The sequence below is a fragment of the Scomber scombrus genome, chromosome 21, assembly GCF_963691925.1.
Source record: "Scomber scombrus chromosome 21, fScoSco1.1, whole genome shotgun sequence".
NCBI classification, from domain to species: Eukaryota; Metazoa; Chordata; class Actinopteri; order Scombriformes; family Scombridae; genus Scomber; species Scomber scombrus.
The window spans coordinates 8,402,811-8,418,455 of record NC_084990.1 but is presented as its reverse complement, the minus strand read 5'-3'; the positions used below and the strand labels follow the sequence as shown (position 1 = coordinate 8,418,455).

General features: G+C 41.0%; 1 protein-coding gene across 1 annotated transcript; it reads left to right on the top strand.

Moving 5' to 3' along the window:
* Positions 1-1,251: 1,251 nt before the first annotated feature.
* tmem184ba (transmembrane protein 184ba) lies at positions 1,252-15,247 on the top strand. Its single transcript, XM_062442085.1, has 9 exons — positions 1,252-1,546; positions 1,638-1,695; positions 3,927-4,163; positions 5,148-5,313; positions 9,961-10,051; positions 10,169-10,336; positions 10,654-10,823; positions 10,916-11,110; positions 12,068-15,247. Exons 3-9 carry the CDS (start codon positions 3,927-3,929, stop codon positions 12,295-12,297), a joined length of 1,257 nt encoding a protein of 418 aa, XP_062298069.1. The 5' UTR covers positions 1,252-1,546; positions 1,638-1,695; the 3' UTR covers positions 12,298-15,247.
* The last annotated feature ends 398 nt before the right edge of the window (positions 15,248-15,645 follow it).

Below are 15,645 nucleotides of genomic sequence, written 5' to 3'. Positions count from 1 at the left end.
ACCTTTAAGGTATCGACCAAAATAAATTGATACCCAGTATCGAAATGTCTCCCATCAAACGATACCTGCAATCAATCCTTTTTGCACCCAGAGCTAGAAAATATGATTATTTGTATGTACTTACTCACAGCCAATCAATGCAAGCATTGTTCGATTTGATGTGGCATGGGATTGGGACACTGCCACAGCAGCTTCAACCTGTCTGTGGTGTTGAAGTACCAATTTAATGCTTCTATTCATATGATGTGTATCGAATGAAGTACTCAATTGGTATTGGTATCACTTTAAAGGTACTTTGGTACTGGTATCACCATTTTTTAAACGATACTTAGCCCTAGCTTTGGTATATAAATAGCTGCAGATCTGTATGTCAGAAGGAGCTGAGGTATGGTTGAGTGGTTACTGTACCCTTAGGGACTGAGGTTCATGACTGGGTGTGGGGACTTTCTGTTCTTGCAAAAGTGTCTTGAAGAACACTTATTTTAACATCTTGTTAGCCTAAAATTAGAAGTGTAATGAAAAAGCAAGATTGTTACACCTATTTACACTTTTATTTGAATAGAAGTACAAACATTTTTCTGCCTCAACAAATTGATATTAGATTCCTCCAAAGATCTTCTATTTAAGCTTTTAATTTAAGTATTTCCATTTATTATTTCCATTTCGTCAAGCTTTCAATTTGAGCATTTCCATTTAATCTTATGCATTTTAAATTTCACTTGTTTCATTGTGTCATTTTAAATGTGACAAAACATGGAGCAATTTTTAAAAATCTACATTTGTATATGTAAAATTTACCCGTAAGCAAGATATTATTACACATAAATTCAACATCTAAAACTAACCCAAACTACAATATGAAATTCAAAAACAGATACAACCATAATGCATTCTATCCTAAAAAATCTTGGCAGTATTACAACTGTTTCAAACTAATTCAGGAGGGTTTCAAAGTGCTGCAAATTATATAACATTCAGAGAACCTTCAGCAAATACTCTGAAGGTTTCGTGTTTGCTGAATTTGGTGCAGGTTAGGGTCACCCACTGCCGATGGGCCAAGAATAGACCTGCGCATGCTCAATTGTCAAAACCCCCAAAAAGACTACAACCTGACTACAACACGCACTTTTCCGGTTTATTAATGAAGGTCGGCGTCTGATTGGCTGAGCCGGCTCGTCCTCGCGGAGTGGGCGGGGCTGGTGCGAGCTGCAGTTAATCCGACAGATAGGGAGAGAGTGAGAGAGAAAGAGGGACGGCTGGGAATGACGGAGTTTACTCTTTCAACTTCAGAAACCAACACCTTCTCTGGCGTACGTGTACCAACATGAGCGTTAAAAGGATAATATAAAAGTTGTTAAACATGACGTGCAAACTGTAGGTGAGTTTTTTAGGGAGACGCAAAGAGGTTGTCGGGGCTGCTGTCCGCTGTGGACTCAAACATGGATGTCCGGGGAGCAACGGTGCGGCTCTGAGGAGGAATTAAGGCCGTTTCTGGGTTATTTCTGGCTGTAAAGAATCTCTGACGGAGCTAAAGGGGATTTCAAAGGTGAGTTAAGTCTGCAATAGGTGTTAGAAAACTCTACCTGTATACAAACACTTCATTATCTGAGTAATAGAAGTCTCTTTCTCAATTTCAGGTTTAAAACTCACTCTAAAAGTGAATCTGTGAGCAGCTGTGACAGACTATTAGCAAAGGTGAGTCTTGTATGACTTTGCTGTTTGTGTTTGAGCGTCATTTACATGTTTATTCAAATCTGTTAAATCAGAGTTACACACTACATATAGTTGGTATAAATTCATTGCAGCACGATAAAAAAAAAACTGTTATGGAAATAAGGTAAAGAAAAAAAAACCTAAATGTGTGAGTGGCTTCCTGCTGACTAAATCCCAGTATTGTTGTTATTGTTGTTGTTGCCAGTATTATAATCCAGTCTGGCTGTCATCCACATTAGTACTTATTATGATTTATAAAACACACCCTGGCTGCCCCCCATCACCCCTTACCATCTGTTGCTCACTCCTGACCTTCTGCCACACTCATGTATTATTCCTGTGTGTGTGTGTGTGTACGTGTGTGTGACTCCACAGGCTGACCCTTTTTGCCTTTCAAATGAAACACACAGATGTCCTTTTGCTTCAGCACAGCATCGTTTCACTGTCACCGCCATTGTGTGTGTGTATGTGTGTGTGCGGGGCTGCTGATGCCTTCACTTCTTCTTGTTCACATGTAGATCTGCTGATGCCTCGCAAACCAATACAAATGACCTGCTGTCCCCCACACACACACACACACACACACACAAATACACACAAACAGGGAATCCATAAATCCTCTCAGTCTCCCACATATAAAAGCACAAATGCAGCCTAATTAGATTTATGGAACCTCTAAATTCGATCATGACTTTGACATGATTAATGTTGTAAAGAAACTGAATGGTGGCTTGCGTTGGGACAGCATTATGCCCACCTGTCATTATCTGCACTGTTATTTCACCATGTTAATGTGACTCGGTTGCAGTGCTCATCTGACAGAAGAGACATAATTAAAGACAGCATCTCTCATTGTCTCTTTTTCCATTTTTAGAACTTATGCCCACTCTTGTTATAATTATTATTATTACATAGCGCGTTTCTGTTCAGCCCCCACCATCGCAACATCAAGGTCTCCGTCTCCCCCGAGCGCTCACATGACAACTGTCTGTCAGTGTACCAGAACAAATGCACCCCGAGAACACCATTGTGTCACCCCGGAGACGGTGATGAGCTGCTGCTTATGTAATGTGTCTTCTGGCTACTTTAAGTCCAGTCATCTTCAGGAGCGGGGAGTGGAAACAGCAGCACATATGACATCTTTTGTTAACCTCTCCAGGGCGTTGAGTCTTGTTTGAGTCACCGGTCAGATACGGGAAGAAATGCACCTATCAGAGGGTGTAAAATCCACCCTAATACATATTTTATCACTGATATGTAACACGATTTACATTCATTCTGTTGTCTGATACTGTGTTTACTTTTCTTTCTTTTTTTAAAAGGTTTTAAAGGTTTGTTTCATTCTAAAAAAAATCGATTGAAATGCATTAAATTATAGTAGCCGCATCAGACCAGAATGCCTTGCTACATGTTCCTGTTGACATGCTTTTGTTAACTTGAAAAGCCACAAAATGAAATCACAACTCAAACCCAGAGAGGAAAAGTAAATCTTCAGGCATTTTATCTGGCAGTGGTTAAAACATGTTCTGTGACATGTAGTCTCCTTTACATAGAGTCCAACACAGATACCATTGTACGAGTGTGAGATATACACACACATTCCTAACTCAGATTACACATTACATCGATAACACAGTGTGTGATCTATATGCAAGGTTGATGATTACTAGTGGAAGTGGATGTTCATACTTTATGAATTAAGTCACAGTGACACACATTGGTTTCTATATACTATATGTAAAGACACTCATTTGACCCTCACTGGCATAATGCATTCTGTGACCCCTTACCCTAACCTTAACTATCACAATTAAATGTCTAAACCAGCCTCTAACCCAAAACTGAACCTTAAACTAACCTTAAAACCAAGTTGTAACGTTCAAACAGTCATTTGTAGGTCTGTCCCCAAAGTGAAAACTGGCAAAAATATCCTCACTTTACAAAAATGTCTTCACTCCCAAGGTTCAATTAATATAAGCGCACACACACACACACACACACACACACACACACACACACACACACACACACACACACACACACACACACACACACACACACACACACACACACACACACACACACACACACACACACACACACACACACACACACACACACACACACTGTGTGCCACTTGGCTGATTTGTCATCTTATCCTGTCCAACTGGTGCTGTAGAGACATGAACGTTTGACACACTGTTGTTTTCCAGATGTTGAGGCTATGGAGGCGAGACGTCCCGCTCTCAGAGAGGCTTGGGGAGGACTCTCCTCTGGCTGCGGCACCAGGGCCCCCACCCACAGCAGCCCTGACAGGTGGCCCTAACATCTCCTGGCTCCCTGAAGCCCCTCTGCTGAGCTCAGAGCAGCCCATCTTCCTCATGACTCCTGCTGCACAGGCTGTGTCTGGCTTCTTCGTATGGACAGCACTCATCCTCACCTGTCACCAGGTAACCGCTTTCAAGCAGGGCTTAACCACACTCACTTAACTGCACAGCGTTTGCTCAGCTGTGTGCCTTGGCAAATATTTAGATACCAAAAGTATCAAAAGCACGAGCCAGCATGTTGAGTCTCCAGAAGTATGGTGCTCACATTTCCCCAATTTTGAACATGATTTACTGAAAAGTCACAGAACATAAAAACGTCTACATTTTTAAAATATTAAACTTATAATAAACTATAATACCTAAAACTATACTGGGTAATTGTACAGTCTGACTTGTGTGAAGCAGTTACACTTTATAAACTGGATATTTAAGAGGCAGCTTTGTGTGTTGTTTTATGCACAGGTTGATGTGATCCTGCAAACACACACATCTGCTCAGGCCCAGACAAGGGCAGGGGTTGCCTGGCAACATCCCTCGGCGGGTGTTTGCTATACGGAGCATGAACGCACACAAATACACACACACATACACCAACACACATGCAAGGGTGAAAATTGATCTAGATGGATGAAAAGCCTGTATGACATCTGAATGAAAAAAAGTACAAATGCTGAATGGAGTCATAGATTTTCCTCTCATACATTCCTGTGAGATGACGACAGGAAATGTTCTGATTAAAGACGCCAAGATTGTTCTTGTGTTCACACATACAGCATACAAAGTTGAAAAAAACATTTAAGCAAATTTGTAGCAACTTATCTCCTTTTGTACAAAATGTCAGGTTTCCTTGAGTTGTATCTCTTCTATTGAAGCATTCAGATGATACTCAGGTGGATTTGATCTACTCATCAGAGGCCCGTTCATGTAACTCACCTTGCAGCCAGTGCTTACCTGTTATAAATATGACTGTGCCTCTGGGAAATCACAAGCAGCTCTTTTGAGACTTGTTTTTAAAACCCTGTTATATTTTATAGGACTATTTCAGCTATTACAATTATTTTCAAAGTAAATCAAAGAAGCATTTCCACATGTTTTTCTTTGTCCCAGATCTACATGCACCTACGTTTCTACAGTTCACCGAGGGAGCAGCGCCACATCGTACGGATCCTCTTCATCGTTCCCATTTATGCCTTTGACTCTTGGCTCAGCCTCCTCTTCTTCACCAACGACCAGTACTACGTCTACTTTGACACCGTCAGGGACTGCTACGAAGGTAGGCACATGCGATGTCTCTCTTTGTTCCTTTCTTTCTCTGATAGATAGATAATTGCCTTACCTAATGCTCGTTTGTTGGAGTGCTGTTTTGGGGTTCAGTATGGTAGTGTCAGAAACATTATGTATGGCAAATGTGTATGTATAGTATATATTTATGGTAATGCGGTAAAGAATGGCAACAACACTGCCATGTTTTACTAGTTTTTATTCCCACGCAGGGTCCACATACAGTAGCTCTTATGAAACACTGTTTTTTTGTATAAACACATTAACTGTCATTCGTTTTGATACCATTGATGGTTACAAGTCGTGCTGATTAAAATCCTTTCTACCTCATCGTGGACCACTTTTCCAGTTGAGTTGTTGAACCACATTGTGATCACATCAGATTGGAGATAAACAGTTTATCCAACCTTTCTTAACGGATTATTCCACCCACGATGACGGTTAATGTAGCAAAGTGCCACATTCACCTCTATTAGAGTTCTGCCTTTCGTGCACACTGGATTCCTATCCACAGATCTCCATATGTATTTGAATGGGAGCTATGAAGTGTTAAGTGTAGTGTATATCAGCTGAGGCTTCATTTTGACATTAGTACGAGTTGAATTAGTGTAGTGTTCTCTGTAGCTTCATTTACTCTTCAGAATAAAGTTTGTTTACTTGTCTCGGGTCAGTAAAAGTTGAAGGAGACGGTGAGCTGGCAGCTCTGCTGAGTGGACGGATGACACAAACACAACAAATGCTTCCTAATGCTTTGAATATCCAACTATTCTTACACCCTTGAATTGGCAGAAGGTGGTAAAAAGCAGCTGACTGCCTCCTCTCCTCCTCCTCCTACTCCTCTTCCTCCTACTCCTCTGTCTCCACACTAAGCCTGACGTTCAGGATAGAAATAGTCCAAACACAATGACACTCAGCCCGGTCGTCACTTCCCGTATAGAGTAAGCGATGATGTCAGGTTTATATGAATGCAGATTGGGAGGCGCTCTGTGTATGGTTCTGCTTTTAGCAGAAAGGGTTTTCTGTATTCTGGTCGTCATATCGCTCCAACAGACAAAAATGACCACTGAAGTTCTCCTCTTTCTTTTCTTCCTTCTGCTTTTTTCTTTTTTAAACCTTCAGCTTGTCTCTCCTCCTCTTCTTCTTCTCAACTCTGCCTCCACTCTTCCACCTGTTTGCATTACTTTCCCAAGTGGCTGCAGAGCCCTGCCCAGATCCTTTCTTTTGAGCAAGCATGACTGTCTTGTTGCGTGGCAACGGCGCTCACAAATCTTCCTCGTCAAACCGTACTGGCTACATCAGATAATGAGTTTCTACCCGCCAAACTTGCTGCAAAGTTCCTCTTCTCATTGTATGTAGGCCTACTGTATCACCGTGGCAACCACCAGTGCTGACAGAGGGTCCTTTGGGAGATGTGAGAGCGAAATGGTAAACAGCTGAGACACGCAGAGCTGCTCAAAGCAGATCGACCAGTTCTCATCACAGACTCCATGGCAGCTTTTGTGTAGCCTGACAGTGAAGACGGCATGTATGTTATTACCTGAGCATCGCCTGACAGGCGCCTGACGTCAGGCAGGACACCGTGGAGGAGACCGTGACGAAGTTTGAGCGTGTGTGTGTGGGTGGGTGGGTGGAGTAGAAGTAAAGACAGAGGGAGAACAGGAGATTTGAATAACTCTGCTACAAAGAGCTGATGTAACAAGAATCACTGTCAGCGGTATTACTGAGATCTGCTTTGAGATGTGTGCTGTGACGCAATATTGCAACGCACACGCACACACACACAATGACACACATACAGCATATTTGACATTTTCACACATCCACTGTTAACTGATACACACCCTCACCTTATTTTACCTCACAAACAGTCACACAAATAACAAACATATCCTCACTCTGTGTTGTGTGTGTGTGTGGTTGTGTTTGTGTGTGTGTGTGCGTGTGGGTGTGTGTGGTCACATTTCAAACTTGAGACAAATTTCAGCACCAGTTGATTGACAACAGCTTGTTCCGTTGGGTGGTTGAGGTTCAGGTTACGCAAGCAGTGGTGATGGTTTGGGTTAGGGTAAGTGTCCAGGAAATAAATGTAAGTCTATGTAATGTCTCTAAAAGTGACCATAGTCTGATATGTATTTGTGTGCATGTATAAACACACACACACACACACACAGGGATAGGAAACTCTTCGGGGGGTTAACAGGATTAGCCTTGTTTTTTTATGATCTTCTTGGTCGTCATCGCCCTCTCACTGAAGCAGCACAGAGGAGAGATAATCCACCACAGTCACGAGAGACGGTCAGGTGAATATCAGTCACAAGGGCAAAGGTGTGTGTCTGTGTGTCTGTGTCTATGTGTGTGTGTGTGTGTGTGTGTAAGAAAGAGAGAGGGGTTTATTTTTCTGTCCTTGTGAGAACCATTCTGATATTTTCTACCCTGAAAGTGGAGTTCTTTTTATTGTAAAGAATTAGTGGAGGGACTTTACAAGGGTCTGTGTGTGTATGTGTTTTTGTACACGATTTATGAGAAACCCTTCACTAAAAACATTTCGGCATAAATTCAGTCATCTGTGCTCTGTTTTTTATTTTTCGCTGCTTGAGGCATACTGTGTATGTTTTTGTTTGATTCACTAGAAAAAACACATCATATCTCCTGTGGGCATTTAATCTCACTCATAGTTTCAGCATAAACAAGCACATACATGCTGGGATTAGTGATACTGGGAGGGAGTCGGGCTTACTATATTCACTCTGACCTCTGAACACTAAGATAGATATATGTAGATATAGACTTTATTAATTAGACTCCAGGTCCATTTAAAAGAGACAAACAACTAACCCTGCACTGTGGAGTTGAATCTGAATCCTTCAAACAACACATTTTAAATTAATGTTAAAGATTGAAAAAAAAAGCTAAATTAATGTTTTGTATAATGCTCTTTGCTAAATAAACAATTGGAATTCTATTAGTTTAGCTTTGGTTTAGCTGCTCAACTCTTGTCCTAATTCTAATTCCAGCTGTGAGAAATGGAAAAATGTCTGGTTTTTTTTACCCTCACAGTGGCATTTTGACATCATAGGAAAAAAATAAATCACAAACTTGGAGATATATCCTAGACAAAAATAAGAGATATCTTTTTGCCTTATTGAGTTTGTCTATGGTAGATAAACCATGGCTGCAACAGACCTTAAAATAACATAACTTTGAATCAGCTGCACTTTATGATGGATGACAAGCTTCATTTATAGCCTTCAGATGAACAGAGTCTGTATCATTAAGGATCAAATTAGACTGGTGAACAATTTTTAATACTTAGCCAGCAAAAATGATTTTATGCTGGAATTTTTTTTGTTTAGTTGAGTAACCTTTTTGTAGGTAAAAAAAAAAAATTAATTTTGGACATTGGTAATCCAGGTATGGCTTATGATGTTTTTGGGAAATTTATCGTGCAACATGAGTCAAGCGTACAGCCTTTGAAGTCCTACCTCTGTGGAGTGTCTGCAGCTGCTGAAGGTGTGACCTTTCCCCCGTGAAATATTCTAGAAATGACGATTCTCATTGTTCTGCTGAAACGATATAAATTTGACATCTTCCGTCTGCGATCAAGCATGGTCAGCTGCTGTTTTCAGTGGTTAGAACATAACATATAAATAACACATTATGATTGTGCAACGTGTTTCCCAGCAGATGTTTAGAAGAGCAGCTGCTTTCTGTGTGACAGGAAGTGATGTGTTTTGTGTTGTGTGTGTGGGTCTGAGTATGAGTCACTCTGTTGTATTTGTCAGTGTTTGGTATCACAGTTTCAATCTCTATAAACAGCTAACAGTTAACTATGTGTAGTCTGAGTAGTATTGACCAATCACGTTTGAGCGGGCTTCGGTTGCATGCACGTAAGCAGTCCATGTGGAGAGAAAATGAGGGGGTACAAATTGGCAGAAACACAGTCTCCATTGGCTATCATCTGACAACAATTTAGCTCTTTTTGAAAATTATCTGTATTTATATGCATATATCTGTTTATAGAGATTAGCCGAAATGTCGCCTGGAACGTCTCAAGCTACTAATCAGACTGTAAACAACGACCAGCGCATGAAGGAGGAAGTCTTAGCCAGGATATCCGTTAATCTGTTGGCTACACCAGGAGCCTCGGAAATATTGGCCGTTGTCCCCAGAAGCTAAATCATCATCTGACAGACAGCTGATTGGCCCCCGACATTACATTATATATTATACAGTTATCTCTTGTTGTCATTTGAAACTGCCATTCCGCAAACCTGACAAGTGTAATGCTAATATTTTATATGAAAATTATGTAAAACTATTACAAAGTTGGCATGGAAAGTATAAATCTGTTTATAGTCATATTTTCCATGTAAATATCATTACTGGAAGACTGATGAATACTGTAGCCACAAGTCTAACCGTTACATCATGGATGAAAAGTGTGAAGAGAAACAAAGCCCCCCACCCACCTATCGACCATCCCACCATATCTAATTCAGAAAATGAATACAGCATCACAACCAGGAAAGTTTTGTCAAAAGCAAGAAACAGAAAACACAGGGGTAAAAAAAAAAAAGAAGAGGAAATAATGTGTGATTACACATAAAAATAACAAGCACTGTCTCTGTTTTTCCCCCAGCGTTTGTAATTTACAACTTCCTGAGTCTGTGCTATGAGTACCTGGGAGGTGAGAGCGCCATCATGGCAGAGATCCGAGGGAAACCCATCGAGTGAGTCTCAGATTTCTCCCGTTTTGCTGCTACATCACCGTCTATCCCCCAGAGATGCAATGCCTCCTTTTCATTGCGTCAGTAAGTGTAAACTCAGTGGTTTTTTCCTCCTTTCAGGTCCAGCTGTATGTACGGTACCTGCTGCCTGTGGAGGAAGGCCTACTCCATCAGCTTCCTGCGCTTCTGTAAGCAGGCCACTCTGCAGTTCTGCGTGGTCAAACCGCTCATGGCCATCATCACCGTCGTCCTGCAGGCGTACGGCAAATACAAAGACGGAGACTTCAAGTAAGAGCTTAGAAGTCTATCAACTAGCCTGAATTGACAATGAGTGGGATGACAGCAGAGGAATAGTTGCTTATTTAGCCATTTTAAAAACCCCACAGTCATCAGAATCTGGCAACTAAGATTACATAAATGTAAAAAAAAAAGATTAATTTAATATCCCGACCTGATCATCAACTCCTCCCTTCATCTGTCATTTTGGGGTTTTAATCTCTAATGGAAAATATAGCTTTTATAGATAATCAGAACACAACCACATTAAAATAACCTGCAAATAACCAGCGGTGACATAACTCTGTCGTCTTCCTCTCTCGCCACAGCGTTGCCAGTGGTTACCTGTACATCACCATCATCTACAACATCTCCGTCAGCTTGTCACTGTACGCCCTGTTCCTCTTTTACTTCGCCACGCGGGAGCTGCTCAGCCCTTACAGCCCGATGCTCAAGTTCTTCATGGTCAAGTCCGTCATCTTCCTCTCCTTCTGGCAGGGTACGACGACCGCTATTAAAAACACTCAAATATGATAGGGTAATAATTTGTTTTATCTTCATTAAATCTCGTTTTGTTATTAATTTTTTAAGGCTTGCTGCTGGCTATCTTGGAGAAGTGCGGCGCCATCCCTCAGATTAACTCAGTGGAGGTGTCCGTCGGCGAGGGCACGGTCGCCAACGGTTACCAGAACTTCATCATTTGCATCGAGATGTTTTTCGCGGCGCTGGCCTTGCGCCACGCGTTCACGTACAAAGTCTACATGGACAAAAGTCTGGATTCTCGAGGTGAGACGGGGGGAAGGAAAAAAATCTTGGTCACAAACTAAAATATCCTTTCACATCCATGTTTTATTTTCGTCTATCCTCATCTGTTCAAACACATATTTTCTCTTTCCTTTTTTTTTTTCTAAACCAAATTTCACCCTCCTTTGTTTACTTTCTCTCCTTTTTTTCTCTTTTTCCACCCCTTCTTCAAATGTTTTACTTTCACCACCACATTGTTCATTTTCTCCTGTCGTGTTTCTACACATCCGTCCTCACTTTTCTCTTTCTTCTTCTGTGCTGCGTCACAAAAGGACCCGTTCTTACATATGGAGAGTTTGGTAGGTTAAATACTCCACACTCTTTTCCTTTTTTTTCTTTTTTCTTTCACACTGCTGCTGTTTTGAGCTAAACATGTTGTCCTGAGATGTATGATGATAAGTTAGTCCCTATTTTTGTTCTTTTTTTATCCCCCGCTTGGTTTTTTGGGTGTGTTGTTTACCTGTAACGTCTCGCTCTGTTGACATTGTTTCCTTTTCTAAATCATTCCCACACTCTTTCCCTTTTTCTTTCAGTTCCTTCCTGTCCCGCGTCCCTCTATATCACCACAAAGACCATTTTCCTTTTATGTCCTCTCTCTAAATCACATCCACTGTACAGTTCCTCCTTTCACTTCTTTTTTACCCTTTCCTTCCTTTTTTGTCTCGCTGTCCAACAACATTTAAATCACTGATGCCCCTTTTTCTTCCCTCCTCTCTATTTTTTGTCCCTTCTTTTTCCTCTCCCAGCCTTTTCCCCCTTCCACTAAATCACCCCTCATCTCCTCTTCCTTTATTCTCTCCTTCATTCCTTTTTTCTTTCACACATTCCTTTCCTCCCCTTTTCCTCCCTTTGCTATTATTTTCTTCCACATACTTGTCTAAACCGCAACCCCCCCCCCGATGTCTAACTTCTGTCTTTCGTCTCCCCCACCTCCCTCAGGCCGCTGCGCCCCCATGAAGAGCATCTCCAGCAGCCTGAAGGAGACCATGAACCCGGGCGACATGGTCCAGGACGCCATCCACAACTTCTCCCCGGCCTACCAGCAGTACACCCAGCAGTCCACCCTGGAGCAGGGGGCCCCTCCGCCCGTCTCCCGCACCCTCAGCGTCATCAGCGCCCGCGGCGACACAGAGAAGACCCTCCTGCTCAGCTCCGACGACGAGTTCTAGGAACGGGAGACATCATAAGAAAGGGGCGCCGGTCTCACAGCTGAATCAGACTGATGTTTTTTAAGGCAGATGGAAAAGTACTTAATCGTCCAGCGCGGCCCCGTCCTCTTCAACGTGTGAATGATCAGAGAGTTGCGTGTTTGTTTGGGTTTTTTTTTTTTTTCCCTGTTTTTGAGCCTGATCGAAAGCGAGGGCCTTCCTTCGTAAACATTTCTGCACCCACATTTCCCCAGAGTCACATTCAAAGCTAATTTGGTGTTAAAAACCGTCGGCCATAAAATGAAAAAGGTTGTGTCTGTTTTAGGAAAGTTTGTGAGTCACGCACAGTCGCACGTACTGAATCATACTTGACTTTTGAAACTTGCATTTCCTGGCTTGGATAGAAGCTCGGTCTTGTTTCCTTTTGCCCAAATGTGTTCCTCCGAGGCGACAAAGTAATCCTATTGGATGTTATTCTTAGTTTGAAGGCCCTGTTGTTCTCACATGGTCATTCAATGTGTTTATCAAGGTTTCCAGTCATGAAAGCTCAAAGTTGAATTACAATTTTTTTCCTATGACTGGAAATGGAAAATTTCATTAAAATTTGAAAAGTTTTGTGAATTTAGGTATTCATTTATAAATGACAAATTTAGCTCATAAGTTTTGCTTCAAACACAAGATGTTTTCAATGTCATGGCAGTGTTGTCGCTCAGTGGTACGAAGTTAAAGAAAATGTACATAGATCAGTTGTAAATAAAGTGGGCCGACCCCAGCGTATCGCTGCATTTTAAGGGACGCATTCACAGCAGAGTGGGGTCTGCTTTTTAAAGGGAAACCAAGCTCACGTCATGGTTGTATGGATCAATGTGTTGTTGATATTGATGGAACAGATGAGAGCGAGACAGAGCAGATTATAGATTATACAGTTCATCTGATCCAACAAGAGTGAAGGGGCCAGAGCTGGGCAGGATTACGCCGGTGTAATTGGGGCGTTATTTGAACGGGTGGGATTAAAGCTTGTGCCGGCTCACTGCTGTAGACCTCTGCAGGCCACAATGTAGGTTAACTGGATAGAGAGGAAAACGGTAGAGGAATAGAGGTTAAAGCTAACTTGCCTGTAGAGCTCTATCACAGGAATTAAGCCGTCCTTTTGTTCATATAGAAAAGACAAAAGATGCTAAAAGGCAGTTGGTTTTGACATTTACGGTTGAACTGACATTAAAATGTTCACTTATCATGCAGCAGCTGACTGACATGTGAAGGCTGCTGCTGTAACTTCAGTGATACATTACTAGCTGGAGCACATTGTAGCCCACAAATGCTGATACAAGCATATTTCTTTTCCCTTTTTCAAACCAGTCCACACATGTCGGTCATGTTAGATTAGCAAATCTCATCTGTCACTTTACAACATTCAAACATTTGGGGCTTCGTCAGGCTGCGTTTAACACCAAGGAGATATGTGCTGATTTATGTTATTTCAGTTCAACTATAAATGTGTGTGAATAGTTTTGATTTAAAAAAGCCATGCATCTCACAGCCTGACTTCCTTGAATTATCTGGGAATTGCTAAAAATCCATCAAATCGAGCCAGTTTTCTGCTTTCGCGCTCACACGCTCGCTGTAATAACTTCTTTATCTGCCTGTCAGGTTTCAGTATTGCTAAAGTTTTTTTTCTTGTGAGGGCCCAAGCCGTCAGTTTAACTACCTTTTTGCACATTATACAGACCTTATCCTGAGCTCTTTAATATATGAAAGCTAAAAAAAAGTATCTAAAAACTTGCAACACTGTTGCATCTCTTTGACATCTCTCCTGCTCTTCCAGTCAGTCTTTCTTTCTGTTTGGTTTAATTCCACCGCAGTCGGAGCTGTTTTTACTCATAATTGGAGTTCTTGAGTCATCTTGAGTGAGTCATGCCGAGTCTGCTGACGTGTTTACTGTAACTACTTTCACTGCTCTGCTATGACTGTGCATGAACACCAGAGGGACGTGTGGAAAAGACACATTCACTGTTATCTGCAAGCAGGCAGGCAGGCAGGCTCCTTAACACTTCCAGCTTGATGCATGTGTAACAGGAAGAGAAAAAGAAGAGCTTTTGTCCGAGCAACACTTTCACTGTCACTTTCGTATCTTCTCATCACTTTGGTGTGTGTGTGTGTGTGTGTGTGCGTTTTGTTCTTTTATATTTTTGCCTGACATAGTTTTAAACAGGAGAGAAGCCACGTCTGTGCACAGGAGAACTGGCCTTTTTTTAGACATCGCTTAGTGTTGTCTGGATAATTGGTTTGCTGCAGTTTGACACAGATACAAAATGTGGATTGCATCTATCATGACCGAGCAAAAAACACCCTGTATTACTTTATAGCATGTATTGTGAATCTGGTAGTGTGCTTCTTTAATTTTGAACTTTTATTTTTGTGCTATAAAAAAAGCAATTTTCCTACATATTTTCTTATCAGGGTGGAAATTGTTTCAGTGAAGCTCCTAAAGGCAGTTTGTCTTGCCTGATGTTGCCTGATATTATAATAACAGTAATGTAGACAGCATGTCCATGTTACCGCACTTTGAATGCCATAATTTCACTTTTGAAGCTGCCTCTTTCTCTACTTTCAACATGGTTTGGTGACGTGTTACATGATCTTATGAGATGTATATGGATATCGCTGAGGAAATGCTGTAGACTAACATTGTATATGAAGTTTTAAGTGCTGTCTACAGGTGGAATAATAGTGATGTATGTTGAAATAATTATATATGCTGTAAACATTGAGCACAGGAAAAACATAGTTTTGTACTTTTAATTCATAACTTTTTTTATTATTATTATTTCAATGACTGTTTTGGTTTCTAGTCTTGTATATTATGAAGCTGCTCATGATGCTACTGTTTCATGTCAAAGGATAAATATCTGGAGAAATAATAAAAGATGTTTAGTCAAGTATTTATGTTTACTCAAACTTTTCTTTTGTTTTATATACTGTTGGCCAAAAATAAATTTAACAGATTTTTATTTATTATTCTAAAAACTCTACTTTCAGACTATTTTGTATATATAGGTTTTGGTTTTCCAAATCTTCACAAGCTACTTTAAAGGGGTACTTCATTGATTTTATAGGCTAGGCAAAAGCTCTGCTGAATAAGATGAGCTGGGATTATACACACATACACATACACATACACATACACATACACATACACATACACATACACATACACATACACATACACATACACATACACATACACATACACATACACATACACATACACATACACATACACATACACATACACATACACATACACATACACATACACATACACACATACACATACACATACACATACACATACACATACACATACAC